The sequence below is a fragment of the Girardinichthys multiradiatus genome, chromosome 18 (assembly GCF_021462225.1).
Source record: "Girardinichthys multiradiatus isolate DD_20200921_A chromosome 18, DD_fGirMul_XY1, whole genome shotgun sequence".
Classification (NCBI taxonomy): Eukaryota; Metazoa; Chordata; class Actinopteri; order Cyprinodontiformes; family Goodeidae; genus Girardinichthys; species Girardinichthys multiradiatus.
In genome coordinates this window covers 41,038,486-41,056,328 of record NC_061810.1, presented here as the reverse complement: position 1 = coordinate 41,056,328, position 17,843 = coordinate 41,038,486, and the positions used below count along the sequence as shown (strand labels likewise).

General features: G+C 41.1%; 2 protein-coding genes across 4 annotated transcripts; one reads left to right on the top strand and one right to left on the bottom strand.

Annotated features, from left to right (window-relative positions):
• The first annotated feature begins 1,120 nt into the window (after positions 1 to 1,120).
• gfm1 (G elongation factor, mitochondrial 1) lies at positions 1,121 to 17,356 on the top strand. The gene is made up of 18 exons (XM_047392648.1): positions 1,121 to 1,327; positions 1,402 to 1,554; positions 1,638 to 1,770; positions 2,133 to 2,337; positions 2,737 to 2,853; positions 2,986 to 3,136; positions 4,396 to 4,550; positions 5,302 to 5,386; positions 5,487 to 5,624; positions 5,918 to 6,019; positions 6,111 to 6,167; positions 6,240 to 6,377; positions 7,460 to 7,542; positions 13,750 to 13,912; positions 14,219 to 14,363; positions 14,528 to 14,688; positions 14,788 to 14,841; positions 16,922 to 17,356. Exons 1-18 carry the CDS (start codon positions 1,121 to 1,123, stop codon positions 17,051 to 17,053), a joined length of 2,379 nt encoding a protein of 792 aa, XP_047248604.1. The 3' UTR covers positions 17,054 to 17,356.
• Positions 7,590 to 17,804, bottom strand: lxn (latexin). Of its 3 annotated transcripts, none has more exons than XM_047392645.1 (7): positions 17,395 to 17,804; positions 11,744 to 11,920; positions 11,595 to 11,657; positions 10,457 to 10,634; positions 10,207 to 10,343; positions 8,134 to 8,196; positions 7,590 to 7,880 (listed from the first exon to the last, which is right to left on the bottom strand). In XM_047392645.1, exons 1-7 carry the CDS (start codon positions 17,614 to 17,616, stop codon positions 7,764 to 7,766), a joined length of 957 nt encoding a protein of 318 aa, XP_047248601.1. In that variant the 5' UTR covers positions 17,617 to 17,804; the 3' UTR covers positions 7,590 to 7,763. The 3 variants fall into 3 exon arrangements, with proteins under 3 accessions (XP_047248601.1, XP_047248603.1, XP_047248602.1); XM_047392647.1 differs by lacking the exon at positions 17,395 to 17,804 and adding an exon at positions 15,115 to 15,375; XM_047392646.1 differs by lacking the exon at positions 17,395 to 17,804 and adding an exon at positions 12,080 to 12,201.
• Between the last annotated feature and the right edge of the window lie 39 nt (positions 17,805 to 17,843).

Here is a 17,843-nt window from a genome sequence, read left to right as displayed (position 1 = left end):
TGTTGTGAGTGGCACGCACGCCCGGGCGAAGTTTAATTTTAAACAGTGATTTCAGAATAAAAGAACCACTAAAATGTACTTTCAGCTACTTTTAATATGTTTTTATATATGGATCCACGTGTGTCTTTAATAAAATGGACAATAGATATTTAAATATATTTAATTTAGTATTAGTATTGGTGATCACAAGAAAAACAAAAAAATCAAATTTATATAGAACAACAAATGTGAAACACTGTGTCTGTAAAATTCTATAGATTTTTACCTTAATTTACCTCTAAAACAATGCCAAACCACTTACTTTAATTTTGCTCTAGATATAATTACTAAACCATACAGTTGAAGTTGTTTTGGTTAGTCAATATTGTTCTTCAGATGGAAGTTTCCATGAACATTGGTTAAAGGTTACTGGGAACGTTTTGTCATAACATTCAGCAAATGTTTCCGGAACATTACAGCAAACATACCACAAACACTGGCTTTAGGTTGCTAGGAACCTTTGCAGCAAACTTTAGTAAATGTTCTCTGAACATTGGCAGATATTAAACATTTCCAGTAGCTACGTTGCAGCAAAGGTTCATGGAACAATGACTACAGATCACTAGGAACTTTGAGGTAATCTTCAATTAACCCAAACACTGACTAACAGCTACTGGGCCCATTGCATTTACTTTCACTAAACATTCCCCAAATATTAGCTAAAGGGCACAGTGAACTTTGCACGAACCTTCAACGAATGTTCACGAACATTGCAGGTAATGTTCGTTGAGCACTTGCTAAAGGATACTGGGGACTTTGCAGAAACATTTCTAAAACGTTCCCCTAACCTTACTAAGTCAACCTTATTTTCCTCATTTGTCCAGACATTGAGTAACATAGAAAGTAAAACATTGAAGAATAATGTAAGCAGCATAATTATGGTCTTAAGAAATAATTTGAAGTAATGTGTGGTGGCTATAAACCAGACAATTTAGAAGTTTGTGCTTTAATATTCTTTATTCTTGTCCTTAAAACGGAGTACACCTGGTTTAAAATCTATCTCATCTGCTTATTTTGCGAATGTAATTTGTTTTCAGTAGTAAAACATAAAGGCGTTTGTAATACATCTGGGCTTCCGTAGATGCGGAAGTTGCGTTTCACAACTAGGCACCAGGATCCCGGCGTGACATTCACCGGGCAATCAGCAGAGTCGGGGTCGAGCAGAAGCAGGATAACAACCACCCGGTCTGGACTCCACCGAACTGCCTTCAAAATGAGGGTACTGAAAGCGGGTCTGTGTTTGACTAGGAATCATCTGTTAGCACCGGGGAGCGTCACACTGAAAAAGGTAACCTGATTCTGACGACCGATTGAACTCCAGTTTTCTAAAAACAGCTCTTAATATTGGTCCCATGTCCTCAGGTGCTTATTAACAGCTGTCGGACTTGCTCCTCTGAGATCTTCCCCAACGAGAGAATCCGCAATATCGGCATCTCCGCTCACATCGACTCGGGGAAGACCACCCTTACCGAGAGGGTTCTCTACTACACGGGCAGGATAGCAGAGATTCATGAGGTGAGGGGCCAGGATGGGCTACGTTTTTACTGTTACGCGACTGCGTTAATGAGCCGTTTTTTTTTTCTCTTTGTGGTGTTAAGGTGAAAGGGAAGGATGGTGTTGGGGCCACTATGGACTCCATGGAGCTGGAGAGACAGAGAGGCATCACCATCCAGTCAGCAGCTACATACACTATGTGGAAGAACCACAACATCAACATCATTGACACTCCAGGTACCGATCATACCCTTGGTCTGCAGAATTTCCAACACTTCAATGAGCCCGAGCTCAGTGAATACATTTCAACTTTCATTCACACCACAGATACTCAATTAGATTTAGATCAGGACTTTGACTAAGCCATTCTAATACATGAACATACTCTGATTCCATTACAGCACTGATTGTATATTTAGGATCATTATCCTGCTGGAAGGATAGTTGTTTCAGTTTAGTTATCGCATAATAAATCCTTTTTTACTTAAAAAAGTAAAACTCTTCACCAGCTCTGCTGGTGAAATAAAATATTGGCTGTCCTTCAAAAAGGTCCTGAACCAATGTTTACTCTGGCATTTCAATTTTCCTAAACTGCTTAGGTCATGTGGATTTTACCATTGAGGTGGAGCGGGCTTTGCGAGTGCTGGACGGAGCAGTGCTAGTCCTGTGTGCAGTAGGAGGTGTCCAGTGTCAGACCATGACCGTCAACAGACAGATGAAGCGCTACAACGTCCCCTTCCTAACCTTCATCAACAAGCTCGACCGAATGGGAGCCAACCCCAGCCGGGCGCTGCAGCAAATGAGGTATGGGTCTTACTAAAGTTCTTTTCAGTGGAAATACCCATGGAGATGAGTGAAAAAAATCTGGTACCTCTCTGCTTTTTCAAGTGACATTAACAACTTAAGGAGATAACCAGAAATGTAGGAATCCCTGAGCACACTTTTTATAAATCATGGGGGGTCTCACGCATTCCCGCTCTAACCAAGCAAGGACTTCACTGTTTGCATCAGGTTGGCTTGAGATAGAACAGCTCAAATACCTGGACTGTTGATGGCAATAGGTTTATTGCATTTCAGAGAAATGGCTTATTCTCTTTTTTATCAGTGCCACCATCTCCAAACCACAGATCATAGCAGGCCTATTTACTGTCTTATATATTTAATAGCAGCACACATGATGTTGTAGCTTTGTTTTTCTTTTAGATCTAAACTGAACCACAACGTAGCCTTTATGAACATCCCGATGGGCCTGGAGGGAAACATGGGCGGCATCATTGACCTGGTAGAGGAGCGGAGCATGTACTTTGAAGGACCGTTTGGGTAGGGGACCCTACCCTACTGATTGCAGAACATTTTCCTGTAGAATTAAACCCATTTAGGTCTGCTTCTGTCTCACTGTTAGCTTCAAATTTGAAGCGTACGCATTTCTGAACAGTTTCTTCTACCCTGCAGTCAAAGCATCCGCTATGACGAGATTCCAGCAGATTTCCGTGCAGAAGCTGCAGACCGCAGGCAGGAGCTGGTGGAGTGTGTCGCTAACGCTGATGAAACCTTGGGGGAGATGTTCCTGGAAGAGAAGGTTCCTACCAAGAAGGATCTGAAGGTTAGTGACTTAAGAGGGTTAGGACTTTAGAGTTTGCCTCTTACACTGTAAAACCCCTCTGAAGTTTAGTTTTATTCTAAATCACAAATCTGGGCCTAGTGAGAAGCACATAGGTCTGAATAAATTACCACTTTGACAATTAGCATAACTTCTGTGCAGTCTTGAAAACCTTGGAAAAGTACAGAATTTACCATCAGTGTTTAGTGTTGTTTGCCCCACTCAGCCCCACTCAGGGAATGCTTTATAGAAGCACCTTTTGCAATTTCAGCTGCAGGTCCTGTGGGCTATGCCTCTTCAAGCTTTGTACACCTTGTACACTGAAGTCTTTGCCCATTCTTCTATGCAAAATAGATCAAGCTCAGTCAGATTGAGTTCACCACAGCATTTCAGTTGGATTCAGGTCTGGACTTTGACTAGGCCATTCTAACACATGAATATTCTTTGATCTAAACCACAGGTGTCAAACTCCAGTCCTCGAGGGGCAGTGTTCTGCAACTTTTAGATCTGTCCCTCTGTCAACACACCTGAATCACATATTTAGGGAACTAGAAGAACTCTGTATTACTTGAGTGTATGAGGAGATAATTTAGTCCTTTGATTCAGGTGTGTTGGACTTGGGACAAATCAAAATGCTGCAGGACACCGGCCCTCGAGGACTGGAGTTCGACACCCCTGAACTAAACCATTCTATCCTCACTATGGTTGTATGTTTAGAGTCATTATTCTGCTGGAAGGTGAACATTCCTGTATTTAGCTCCATTCATTTTCTCATCAGCTCTGACCAGCTACACTATCTTTGTTGGAAAGAGGCTGACCAACTTACCTGTCCCTGGTGAAGAAAAGCATCCCTTAGTATGATGCTACCTCCACCATGTTTCCCAGTGGGATGGTGTGTTCCAGGAGCTGTGTAGTGTTCTTTTTTTGCTACACATGGTGTTTTGCATGTAGGCCAAAAAGTAAAATTGTGGTCTCACCTGAACAGGCCAGCTTTGTGAAGGGCATAAATATTAGGTTTTGTTTTGGATAGATTCTTCCAGCTGAGCTGTGGATCTCTGCAGCCCCTCCAGAGTTACCATAGGTTTCTAGGGTGTTTCCCTGCCTCTGATGAATGCCTTCTTCGCAAACATTTGTTAAAAGGGTGCATTCAAGTTATAACCTGGTTTAAACCCCTTCTCCCTACATATGTATTTTTCTACACTTCACACGCATAATAATTAAAGTCAGTTTCATCTTAAATGTCTCACCTCCTTGTTTCTCAGGCTGCCATCCGCAGAGCCACAGTACAGCGCCTCTTCAGCCCAGTGTTGGTGGGCACAGCGCTGAAGAACAAAGGCGTCCAGCCTCTCCTGGACGCTGTCCTGGATTACCTGCCGAACCCCAGTGAAGTCAAAAATTACGCAATCCTCAATGAAGAGTGAGTATTTTTAAAAGTTGTTAGATTCAAGTTAGGGTCAGAAATATTTGAAGTGTGGTTTTTAAGATGATTTTGAGAGACCCGTTTTATTTTTGATAATTCCATTTTGTTTTTATGTAAAAACATCTCGCTAGTTTCCATGGTCTTTGAAACCTCTCGCCATTTACTGCTGCCAGGCATCTTCTCAGCTGGGTGGCTCAAGTTTACGTTCTTTTGTTTTAGGAATGATACCTTTTTTATGTGACAGCTATATTCTATACTGTGTGTAAATTAGAAAAGCCTCAGTTTTAACTTGATATTGCAGGTTTTGAGGAAATCAGTGCACATCAGAGGTTTGTACAATAAAAAGGTTGGTTCTGAATAATATTGACCCTGGTCATTTTTGTTCTGTGACTGTGTGCAGGTAAATATAATTTATGCTTTTGAAAGAATTTTCTTTTGAAAGACTCCAGCTTCTTTTCACAGTCCAAAAACATGATGGTTAGGTTAATTGGTCTCTCTAAATTGCCCTTAGGTGTGAATGAGTGTGTGCATGGTTGTATGTGTGTTGCCCTGCGATGGATTGGCGACCTGTACAGAGTGTACCCTGCCTCTCGCCCATAGACTGCTGGAGACAGGCTTTTGAAAGATTTCAAAAAAAGCATTGGGGGATTTTAAAAAGAAACTTTAACAAAATAGAAACTATTTAACAAAATATACGAGTTTTGTCCTGCACATACACACTCTTTGATTTTCTTTTTCTAAATATTAGTGATTCAGCAGATAGGTCAAAGATTGAAATGGACCCGACCAGAGATTCCTTGAACCCTTACGTTGGTCTGGCCTTTAAACTAGAGGTATGTATTTTTATTTAACGGATTTCTTCTGTCTCTGTCTTTCTCAGAAGACAGAGATCCGTCATGCTTTGCTGTCTCTTGTGGTCGTTCTTGTTAACAGGCCGGGAGGTTCGGTCAGCTGACCTACATCCGGGTTTATCAGGGCTGTCTGAAGAAAGGTGAATACATCTACAACACGCGCACGGGAAAAAAAGTCAGAGTTCAGAGGCTTGTGCGGCTCCACGCCGATCAGATGGAGGTGAGGGCAAATCCCGCGCCAACATGTTGTTACAGGTCATCGTTTATTTCCATCTGCGGGTTGAAGATTAAAACTGGAGAAGTGCATGACTGGTCAGAAGGGTGAAGTTCCTCTTCTGGCTTTAGTCAAGTGTGTAGATAACAACCACAACCCCTGTGAAACCAGAATAACATGTTTCCTTGCGTCTCACATTAAAACAAGACCCAAAGCTGTTAAATTGTATTTATAAATAAGTAACAAACCTAACTGACTGAATTTAACCTCATTTCCTCTTTCTGGTCATACTTTGGAAGGACGTGGATGAGGTTTATGCAGGAGATATCTGCGCTCTGTTTGGGATCGACTGTGCTAGCGGGGACACCTTTACATCCAAGACGAGCGCTAACCTCTCCATGGTGAGTCGCTTGAATGTCCAGGGTGATCAAACAGCAGGAAACCGATATCCGTCACACTTCTCAGTTCATTTGTTGACATTTGCTCACGCAGGAGTCCATTCACGTCCCAGAGCCCGTCATTTCCATGGCTATCAGGCCATCCAATAAGGTAAAAATGTTTTTAATCACGAACTGAAAAAAAGCCATTAAACGTTTCCTCTAAATACTCCATTTTTTACAGAATGACTTGGATAAATTCTCCAAAGGCATCAACCGTTTCACCAGAGAGGACCCCACCTTCAGAGTGCAATATGACACAGAGAGCAAAGAAACCATCATCTCAGGCATGGGCGAGCTGCATCTTGAAATCTACTCCCAGGTACATCCTGATCATCCTCCAATCATTTTATAACTAAATAAGATTTATTATTTTTTTCAGCTACTTTTTATTTCCTTTTGTTCCACATTGGTTGATAAGTTTTCACGACTAAAGTCTCTAAAACGCTCTACAGACTCGGACAAACAAGTTTTACTGTTATTACTCTTAATTGTTTCATCAATACTTTTTTTGTTGTTGTGATTGATAAACTGGTTAGCACCTCTGGTTAATATTTTTAAAACACCCCTAAATAAATTCTTGAATAGCAGCAGGATATTCCCACTGGAGAAGTAGGTCAGGTATCTCCAAAGCTCTCTATTGGAGAACTGCAACAAAGAGTAGGTTCTTGGGGTCATGAACTCTATAAAATAACCATTAGACACTATCTACATGCCAATCAGTTGATTGGGTGGCAAGCCAAGAAAAAGCGTTGTCCTACCATCACAAATGTAAAGATTGGTTGCTAAACTCTCATCGGACTTTAACTGGAACTGTGTGCTGTGCTCAAATGAGACCAAGATTGACTTTTTCAGCAACAGACACAACAGGCAGGTTTGGAATAAAGGATAAATAAGGGAAAAAGCACCTCATGCCCACAGTTAAAACACTGTGGAATATCTATGATCCTGTGGGCTGGTTTCTCTGCCCTGAAAGCCTTGTTAGAGTGGACCAGAGTATTTTAAATTAGGTGGGAGTAAATCTGAAATGGGCTCAGCACAATGGTGATCCAAAGTAACACAGAAATGGTTAATCAAACACAGAAATAAACCTTCTTCAACCTTCTAGTATTTTCTGACATGGGATCGGTTTTCCCCGGGAAAGAAATTTACTCAAATTAATGGCTGTTTTTTTATTCAGCTGCAATAGAAAATGAATTTATTTTAAGGTTTTTACTCATCTTTAACAGGCCAGCCAAAACCTCCGTCCACTTCTCTATTTAGTTTCCATAACATGATTAACTGATTATTATTAATCCTGCTTGATTCTGTAAATATGGGAGGCACAACAAATGTGAAGGGCACTCTGAAGTTGTACTGAATCCTAACCTGCTAGATGTTAATGCTGATTTTTCTGTATTTAAGAGGATGGAGAGAGAGTACAACTGTCCCTGCGTGATGGGGAAACCGAAAGTGGCGTTCAGAGAGACCATCAGCAGTCCTGTACCGTAAGTCTGTTTGCTAATCTCATGTAAGCAGTTTTAAGCACAAAAGAAACCTTTAAAAACTTTATTGAGTATAAATCCAGCTTTTGTGTATTTCAAGCCGTTTATGCTGCAGGAATAAACAGCAAATCTTGCTTCAGATCTTGCAGCATCATTCTGAACACAGAACAAAGAAATATCCGAGCACAAAGTGTTGCAACCTCAGTTTGGCAAACAGCAGCAGATCAGTTGGTTTTTGGATGTTTTTCACCTTCATGAAGGTGAGGCAGCTGCTCCGTCTGCAGCACCTTAACGCCCTCTGTAGGGGACCAGGTGAACAGCAGTTTCCACTGAGGAATTTCCTGCAACAAACACAAACTTACAATAACCCAAAAACGTTATAAAACGCACAGTTTAGCTCAGTGTTGGGGATCATAGATCTGATACCCATTTTGAATATCAAATTTTCACTTTTTGTAATATAGGAAAATGTTCAAATGTTTTATTATTGCAGCCAATCATGATTCAGTGAATACTGTTTGGGTTTACTATGAAAAGAACTGCACCCACTGCATTTTCAGCTGTATTTTTTAGGCTTTTACTGCATGTGTTTACCTGAGACACCATTTCATGAAGCAGTACGTGACAGTCAAACTTCAGCTGATCATTTTCTGTTGCCTGTAGCAGAGGAGGAAACAGAAAACATGTTTAGTTCAGATGATGCAGGCTGGACAATAAAGGTCTGTAATTGCATTTCTGAAGCAGTTCAGACTCAGGCAGTGCGTTTTCACATCAGGAACTCTTTTCAGGAATCAGGGTAATCTGGTGTTAACGTGTTCGGTGTTTCCATGTTCTCCTGGTAAAAACGGGGCCGAAATGTAGCCCGGACATTAGTCATGTAGAGAAGAAGTACTTTAGGATTACCCTGAACCTTTGTGGTGGAGTTTTGTTGAATTTTCTCAGCATTACGTTGCAGTCATCCCAGTTTACACTCTTCTGTACCTCATTTTTGTTAACTTGGAGTGGAATAGATTTGAAATCACAGATTTCTACTTTTGGTTGTTTTTGGAGACAGAAGGGGTGTTTCAGCCAGTGAAGACTGGAGCATTTGTTCCCCTCTGAACTTGCAGTTAAAACCAGATGTATATTAGCTAAATGGCAAAATGAGAGATTATTTTTATTTGAAGATATTATTGCTTTTTTCCAAGTTAGAGGTTTACACACACTAAGGTTTCCATGCCTTTAAACAATGTGAAAAAGCCCAAATGAGGATTTCATGGCTTTTGAGTTAAATGAAGGCAAGCCTGTGGATGTTCCCTAAGGCAGGGTTTCCCAAACATTTCAGCCTGTGAGCCCCAAAATATTTACAATTATTTACTCTTTACAGAATGAAATAATACAAATTTATTTTTATTATTTTAAAACTACATTTAATTTTAATTTCATCATTTAAAAACTTGCATGACATTTTTAAAAGGGACATTTAATTGTACATTTCATAATTGAATAGTTTAATTAATTATTCAATAATGTATTAAATAAATAAATGGTACCTTTCAGTTATTTAATGGCACATTTATTTAATTGTACACTTATTGAAAAAGGGACGTTCACATTTATTTCATGATATATTTGTGTAATATTATCCCTTTTGGCCCTCCATACACCTCAGGGGTCATATAGTGATTCTGAAAATTATCTGGAGGCCCCCCCACCACCCCCACTTGGTGTTTTGCGACCCCTGGGGGGGGGTTCTGACCCCAACTTTATATCTGTTTAACTTTATAAACATGTTTTGGTGTCAGATATGCAAATTGTATCCAGAACAAAAGGAAAAGATCTAGTGAAGATGCTGACTAAAGCCGGTAAGTGTCATCATCCGTAGTGAAACAAGTCCTGTATTGACATGCGCTGAAAGACCGCTCAGCGAGGAAGAAGCCATTAATCAGAAAACATAAAAAAACTAGATTAGTTTACAAATGTACTAAGGGACAAAGTTCTATACCTTTGTCCTTTGGTATCAATTTGAAGTGTTTGGCCATAATAACAATTTCTATATTTAAAGAAAAAATGGGAAGCTTGCAAACCTGACACCACCATCCTTACTGTGAAGCACCAGCATTGTCAGTGTGTGGATGTTTTACTGCAGGAGGCACTGGTGCCTTCACAAAATACACGGCTTCCTGAGGAAGGAACATTTTTAAAAATATTGAAGCAACATCTCAAGACATCAGCTGGGACGTTTAAGGTTGGACCCAGACGGGTCTTTCAAATGGGCAACCGCCGAATTACTTACAAGTGGCTTAAGAAGTACAAAGTCAATGGTTTAGAGTGACCATCATAAAGCTCTGAGGCTGGTCCCATAGATAATTTGTGGGCAGAGCTGAAGCGGTGTGTTATAAGTTGTAGAAAGAAGATACAGCAAAAGAAGCATCCATTATAGTTTTATTTCTAACAGAAATACAGGTTTTATCTTAGCAGGGGGAGCCTCTCTTGCCCCCCTTTCTACTCCTGAAAGCAGTGGGCTACTCTGGAAAAGAGACCCTATCACTGGCACTGGAAATGTAAAGGACAAACAGTCCTGGGGAGATCGAGACAGAACTATCCCAGAAACCTCCATGTGTGCAGACACTACTTGTTTCTATTCCACTGCAAAAATGAAACAGAATAGGAGGTGAAGCAGCCTACCAGCTGTGTGATGTTGGCCACCTGAGCCATGTTGTACAGAGTGTTTTCTGTGGACTCAGTCAGCATGATGAAGCTGGAAGCCACAATGCTGAGGTGCCAGAAAGGAGTCATCTCTGGGTCCATGTTACCGTAGCTGTCTGCAAGACGTTTGCAAAGAATCTCATTGGTTAAACCAAACTCTTATCCTGTATGTTTCTGTCATTCTGTGGTAATTATGAGAATTCTGCAGCATTTCTGTTATTGAACATACCAGGTAAACGCTTTTCAGTGCGCAGGATTTTATTGGTCTTGTACTGCTGGAATAAGGCCTCTTCTTCAGGCTTAGCATCAATCTTAAAGAGCTCCTCACATGAGGAGACCTGGACCTGAGGTGAGAGCTGCTTTTCTCCTCTTGGAAAGAAAACCTCCGCCGAACACTTCTCTTTTGCCTGAAAAGACAAATCTTGTTAGGTTATCAAGAAATGAATGGGAGTAGACAGAGAGAAGGCGTCACCTTGGTGTTACCAGTGGGTCAAAGGTTACACTACACACTTATTCATACAAATCTTCCTTTAGCAGGCGGGTCAGTTCTCGGCAGGCCCGGTTAGACCTGCTTACTGCAATACCAGAGATTACACCAAATGTTTAATCTTTCTCAAGAGACCTTGGGAACAGAACACTGCTAACTTTTAAAAAAGGGGAAGATGAATAAAAACCAGTATAATTACAGATGAAAAACGTAAGATGGCAAAAATAATATTTCAGTATCTATTAAGGAATACATCAATATAGTACTGAAGAGAGTAGGCTGTATTTAAATGCAGTGAGACAGATCCAGAGATGCACCGACAAATTGATTGGTGACGGGCAACTTCGTCCACTTTTCAGCTCAGAATGGCTGTTCAGAAACTCCAAAGTTCCTACTATTTTCCGGTCAGTGAATGCACCATATGTGAGTGTCTCTAAGCAGCAGTAATACCAAGACTTTTTGATGTGGAAGATAAAGTGAAGATTTAAAGTTTTTTCAGTACCGGTGAGGTTTTTAAAAATAAAACCAGGGGTTGCACAGAAATGTAAAAGTATTTCATTTAAAAAAGTTACGATAAGGGTTGTCGCAAGGATTCCTTGTGGAAATAAAACTGTTTCAGTAATGCTAGGCACGCTAACAACACTAAAAGCCAAAAGAAGACGTTAAACTGTCATTTTGTATTTTAAAATATAAGTTTAATAATTAATTAGCACGTTTTAAAATGCTGTTCTTGTATTTTATGTCACTCTTGAAGAGTATTCAGAATCAGCTATAATCAGAAGCAAAAAACCAGAAATTTTCCACAAAACTCTGATCGGTGCAGCTTTAGTAGAATCCTTCATAGAAAACAGTAGTTTTAATAAAGTAAAGTTTCTCCTACATTGCTGATGATCTCGTGCACTGAAATCTCCAGCTGATACTTTCTCCCAGAGTCTGCCACATCCTGTTAGGGATATTTAAAGTGAGCCATGGTTGGATCAAATTGCACATTGTAAATGTAAGCCAATCAGCAGTAAAGATGAGCCTGACCTCTGCCTTTGCACTGTAGACCCGCTCTAACCCAAACAGTTTGTAGGGGGAGCCGTAGTGGGTGTTGAGGTAGTGTTGGACCACCTTTGCGGCCCTCTGAGCGGGGTAGTGACTGGGATTCAGCTCACCTGTCGCCATCACACCCTCTTCAGCCTCCTCCACTGCTACTGCTTCTTTCTGTGGACAGAGAGAGGAAATGTAAACCTCTAATGGACTTTGACCCTCAGGTGTTAGCTGGGTGGGGCTGCTGTCTTTAGATTAGACACATTTACTCAGTCAAATAAACAGTAGAACAAATATTTAAGAACCAAAACAGTGAACCAAAAAGCTTCTCGCCTGGGCTTCAGTGCTGACTGTTTGGTTGCTTCAATCTTCTCTCTGTTCAGTCTTCTAACTCAGCTGCTCCTCCCGCAAATGAAATCATTACTTCCTGCTTTGACAGCAGAGCTCCTATAGGTCTACCCCTTTTTTTAAAGAGACAGTACACTTTTCTGTTTCCAGATACGCTACTTGCTCAAGATTTTTACAGCACTCAGTTAAAGCAACTTACATTTAAGCCCAACGTTATTCATACCCAAGGCAGATTTAGATTTTTTAATTATTTTTATTCAACCATCAAGTTTCCTTGCCATCACCATAATCTTTAGCTCCCTCCACAGATTCATTATCAGATTCAGTTTGGGACACTACTTAAGCTTGATATTTCCATTCAGAAGAAACATTTCAGCAAAAGTAAGAGATTACTTTAAACTTGAATCTGCCAGGGGTATTGAATACTTTTGAACTTAACTGTATACATTTGCAGCTGAATAGATAATGGCTTGCAATGTTTTACTGCAGAATGAATGAAGAAACTTTTAAGTATTTCAATTTGATGGAGCTTCTGCACAAAACCAATGAAAAAAACTTTACAAAATCCTATTAAATACTATCCAGTTCAACCAAAATAAATCCAGTTTATTAAATTCAAAAGAGTAATTCCCCTGAGAAAATAACTAAATAAAATCAGAATCTATAAAAAATGAATTATTTAAAAAATAGACCTTTGGATTATGCTGGGTCTTCACCTTCGTTCTCACTGTTCATCATCATAGTGACTTTTGCCAGTTTTTGGTCAAAGGTTTCAGCCAAATGCAGTGACTTCTCAAAGTATGCAGCTTTGACCTTTTCACGTTTTTTTCTTAAATTTCAATCACAAACTTCAATTTATTTTCTGTGACAGACCAACAAAAACTACTGCCTAATTATGAAGTGGAGGGAAAATATTGCATGGTTTAAATAAACATGTAAAGTGTGCTGGCATTGGCATTCAGCGTCATTTATTTTGATAAAATTCAGTCAAATCAGTTGCCTACAAAAGTCCCCCACTAATGAACGGAGTCCTCCTGGGTGTAATTTAATCTCAATAGAAATCCAGCTGCTCTGTGAAGGTTTTAAAGATTTATCAGAGAACGTATGTAAACCAAGAGCTTAATTAGGACCAAGGAACACAGCAGACAGGTCAGCGAGAAAGTTGTGAAGAAGTTATTAATTTCTCAAGCTTTCACTGTCTCATTTTCGTACATCCTACGAAATGAGAAAAGTGGCCAGCGTTTATTCAAGAAGCAGCCATAGAGCCCATCGTGACTGTAGAGGAGCTGCAGAGACCCACAGCTCAGGTGGGGGAATCTGTTGACAGGAAAACTATTAGGTCTCCATAATCTGGATTTCAATAAAAAAGGGGAAGAAGAAAGCCATTGCTGAAAGAAACCCATACAAAATCCCAAGGCAACAACCTAAACACTGTACATTACCCTAAACACACCATCCCCACTGTGAAACATGGTGGTGGCTACATCATGCTTTTGTTGTGCTTTTCTTCAGCACCTCCATACCTCCGTTTAACTTGTCTGACACTGACGGAGCTCGTTGGTTATGCTTAAACAGGAGTAGCCCGATCCAGTTTGCTCTGGTTTCTGTCCATCATCCTGGTTCACCACATGGATCCTTTGTCTCCTTGCTTTCAGGTTTGACTTCACCCATAAGAAGCAGAGCGGCGGCTCCGGGCAGTACGGTAAAGTTATCGGGGTCCTGGAGCCTCTGGAGCCAGAAGACTACACCAAGCTGGAGTTTGAAGATCAGACTGTTGGAACAAATGTCCCGAAGCAGTTTGTGCCGGCTGTTGAAAAGGCAAGTAGGCAAGGCTACATCAGCTTCTCCAGTTACTCATACAGGCCCATTCAGTAAAGTAGATTATTACTGAAAAGTTCATTCATTTCAGTAACTCAGTCCACTAAATGAAATACATTATATAGAATAATTACACACAGACCGATGTCTTCAAGCCTTTATTTCTGTTAACTATGTGAAAACACGACTCTTCAGACTATAATATTACATCAGACCAATAAAAAAAAATCATTTTTAATATAGACCTGTTTAATATGAGCTTAAAGGTTAACTATTTTCATTTTTTCCATGTTTCTCATGTTACAGGGGTTCAGGGAGGCTTGTGAGAAGGGACCACTTAGTGGACACAAGATCTCAGGAGTCAGATTCCTTCTGGAAGACGGAGCTAATCACATGGTTGACTCCAATGAAATGTCCTTCATTCGTGCAGGAGAGGGTGCTCTGAAACAAGGTCAGCATGTTCCTCTGACCTCTGGAGTTCACAACATAAATCACTATTGTACAAGGCTGTGTGCAACCAAATAAAAGGAAGCAGCAGCAGCATCCATTTTCACGCCTGCTTCCTTGTGTCATTGTGAGTGGATGTTAAATTTGGTGGCACTGTTCCCTCCACAGCGATGGAAAAGGCCAATGCGGTTATCCTGGAGCCAATCATGTCTGTGGAGGTCGTTGCACCTCAGGAGTTTCAAGGAGCAGTCATTGCTGGGGTAAACCGGCGCCACGGCGTCATCACAGGCCAGGATGGAGCCGAGGGATACTTCACTTTGTATGCTGATGTAAGTCTAGTTTGCATGCTTCACATTACAGCAGATATCAGCATTTTCTTGGTCATATTTCTCCTTTCCTTTTGAAATGAACCTCGATTCTTCGAACAGGTTCCTCTGAACGACATGTTTGGCTACTCTACAGAGCTGCGCTCCTGTACTGAGGTAAGTTTAGAGTGCAAAATCTAGATTACTGTTGGTAAAGACTGTATCAAGGTTTGACAAATGTGTGTTTAACTTTCCCTAATAAAGAGTTTATCCCGTGAGATAGCTACATGCGTTAAACATCTAAATTCACATGCAGAATAGATTCCCCCTAACAACACGGTGTCGTTATTGCTGTTGTTAGCCTGGGTCACAGAGATGTTTTGAGCCATGTCTACATAGATCCGAAGACGGCATCCGCACAGAAATGTTTGACCGTAAAGGTGAACTCACCCAAAGTCAGAGGAGCCGCAGTGGGCGTTGTAACAGTACTTAATCCTTGGGGCCCTTCTGGTTGTTCTGCGCCGAGGAATTAAGCACCTGCAGCAAACGTAGTTGTGCATCTGTGGTTCGCGCTCATGGTAGAGGAGCAACAGATGTTGGTGTAAAATCCACAATTAATTGAATATCTGCCGAACTTTCCCACCCTGGGAGCAGGTTCCACACGTGGTCATTTCGCAGCCACTTTGTGTGTATGGGCCAATCTATCCGACCAAGACGTTTTGCGGATTCTCCCAACCCCGGATTCATGTGGACGTGACCTTGGTCACATACAGGAAGGTGTGAACTGGGATGGGGTTAGTTAAACATCCATGTGAGGGAGTGCACTTTACGTTTCAGAGGGCGCTGCTCCAAAGGTTCTATTTGTGTTAGAAAAGTGAGCTTTGAAATTGCTTATCATCCAGATAAGCAATTGTGATTCTTTTTTTTACTTTTTTTAAAATGCTGGATTTATTATTCTTCATACCACTGACTCATGTTTGCCATTTATACAGACTTTAGACACACTGTCGACTTTCTGTTTAGTCTATGAAATAAAATACAGAACAAATAAAGGTTTTATTCAGATTTTACCAAGAGAAAGCGATGTGAAAATGAACTGTAGAGTCAGTGGTGACATACAGGGGTTGGACAATGAAACTGAAACACCTGTCATTTTAGTGTGGGAGGTTTCATGGCTAAATTGGACCAGCCTGGTAGCCAGTCTTCATTGATTACACATTGCACCAGTAAGAGCAGAGTGTGAAGGTTCAATTAGCAGGGTAAGAGCAGAGTTTTGCTCAAAATATTGAAATGCACACAACATTATGGTGACATACCAGAGTTCAAAAGAGGACAAATTGTTGGTGCACGTCTTGCTGGCGCATCTGTGACCAAGACAGCAAGTCTTTGTGATGTATCAAGAGCCACGGTATCCAGGGTAATGTCAGCATACCACCAAGAAGGATGAACCACATCCAACAGGATTAACTGTGGACGCAAGAGGAAGCTGTCTGAAAGGGATGTTCGGGTGCTAACCCGGATTGTATCCAAAAAACATAAAACCACGGCTGCCCAAATCAAGGCAGAATTAAATGTGCACCTCAACTCTCCTGTTTCCACCAGAACTGTCCGTCGGGAGCTCCACAGGGTCAATATGCATGGCCGGGCTGCTATAGCCAAACCTTTGGTCACTCATGCCAATGCCAAACGTTGGTTTCAATGGTGCAAGGAGCATGGCATTCCCTTGGCCCAATACTTGTGCTAGATGGGCGCGTCACTGCCAAGGACTACCGAACCATTCTTGAGGACCATGTGCATCCAATGGTTCAAAGATTATATCCTGAAGGCGGTGCCGTTTATCAGGATGACAATGCACCAATACACACAGCAAGACTGGTGAAAGATTGGTTTGATGAACATGAAAGTGAAGTTGAACATCTCCCATGGCCTGCACAGTCACCAGATCTAAATATTATTGAGCCACTTTGGGGTGTTTTGGAGGAGCGAGTCAGGAAACGTTTTCCTCCACCAGTATCATGTAGTGACCTGGCCACTATCCTGCAAGAAGAATGGCTTAAAATCCCTCTGACCACTGTGCAGGACTTGTATATGTCATTCCCAAGACGAATTGACGCTGTATTGGCCGCAAAAGGAGGCCCTACACCATACTAATAAATTATTGTGGTCTAAAACCAGGTGTTTCAGTTTCATTGTCCAACCCCTGTACATCATCCTAATGTTTTATTTGATGCAGATTTAAATAATGCTGTTTTTGCAGGGGAAAGGAGAGTATACCATGGACTACAGCAGATATCAGCCCTGTCTGCCAGCAACGCAAGAGGAACTTGTCAACAAATACTTGGAGGCCACAGGACAGCTGCCTGCAAAGAAGAACAAGTGGAAGAGCTGAACTGCTCCCTCACTTGTTTATTGTTGGACTACAATCAGAACAATGCTTAAAGGGACAAACAAAACATTCATATTTAATTTCTTTATGGTTTTAACCTTCAACCCACCTCGTCCAAATCTTGCAGAAAACAGGTTTTGATTGTTTTAGCACCATCTGAACTCAACACACTGCAAGCAGTACTCCAGCATCTGTAGTTACTGAAAGCTGAGTGTTTTCACTCAAGCTTAGATTGGTTTTTGTACTATGTACAGAATGATCCTGATCTAATAATGACAGCAACAAATATATGCTTCTTCTAAGGTGTATGTTTCATGCTGGAGTCGTAGTTTGGTCTGCCTCACCTGTTCTGTGTTCTCCTCGGCAGTCTCAGGATGAGCGAATGTGGAAACAGTTTCAGGTCTGATTGTTGTCACATTGACGCTCCATGTCATCCCCATCAACACAACCAGAACGATCGCTCTCCTCAGTCCCATTCCTATCTGCTGTGAAGCTCCGAACTGTGAGAACAAAGACAAAACAACTAGTATGGAGGAGCGCAGGAAGAGGAATGACCCTCCTGTCATTGTGGAGTTGTGCAAGAAGAGAGATGAGGAGGGGAAGCAGAGACAAGATTTTCCATATCCTGTTATCTTCCAAGCAGAATCTGTTTTCTTTTTCCCTTAAGCTAAACAAACTGCTCCACTTTTGCTGATTGTTTTTCACATTTTGTCTCCGTTGAGACTCTTAGTTCATTAGCCTCCTTATAGAGTTAAATTTGTCTCAATATTATTCAATCAAACAAAAAAACTAA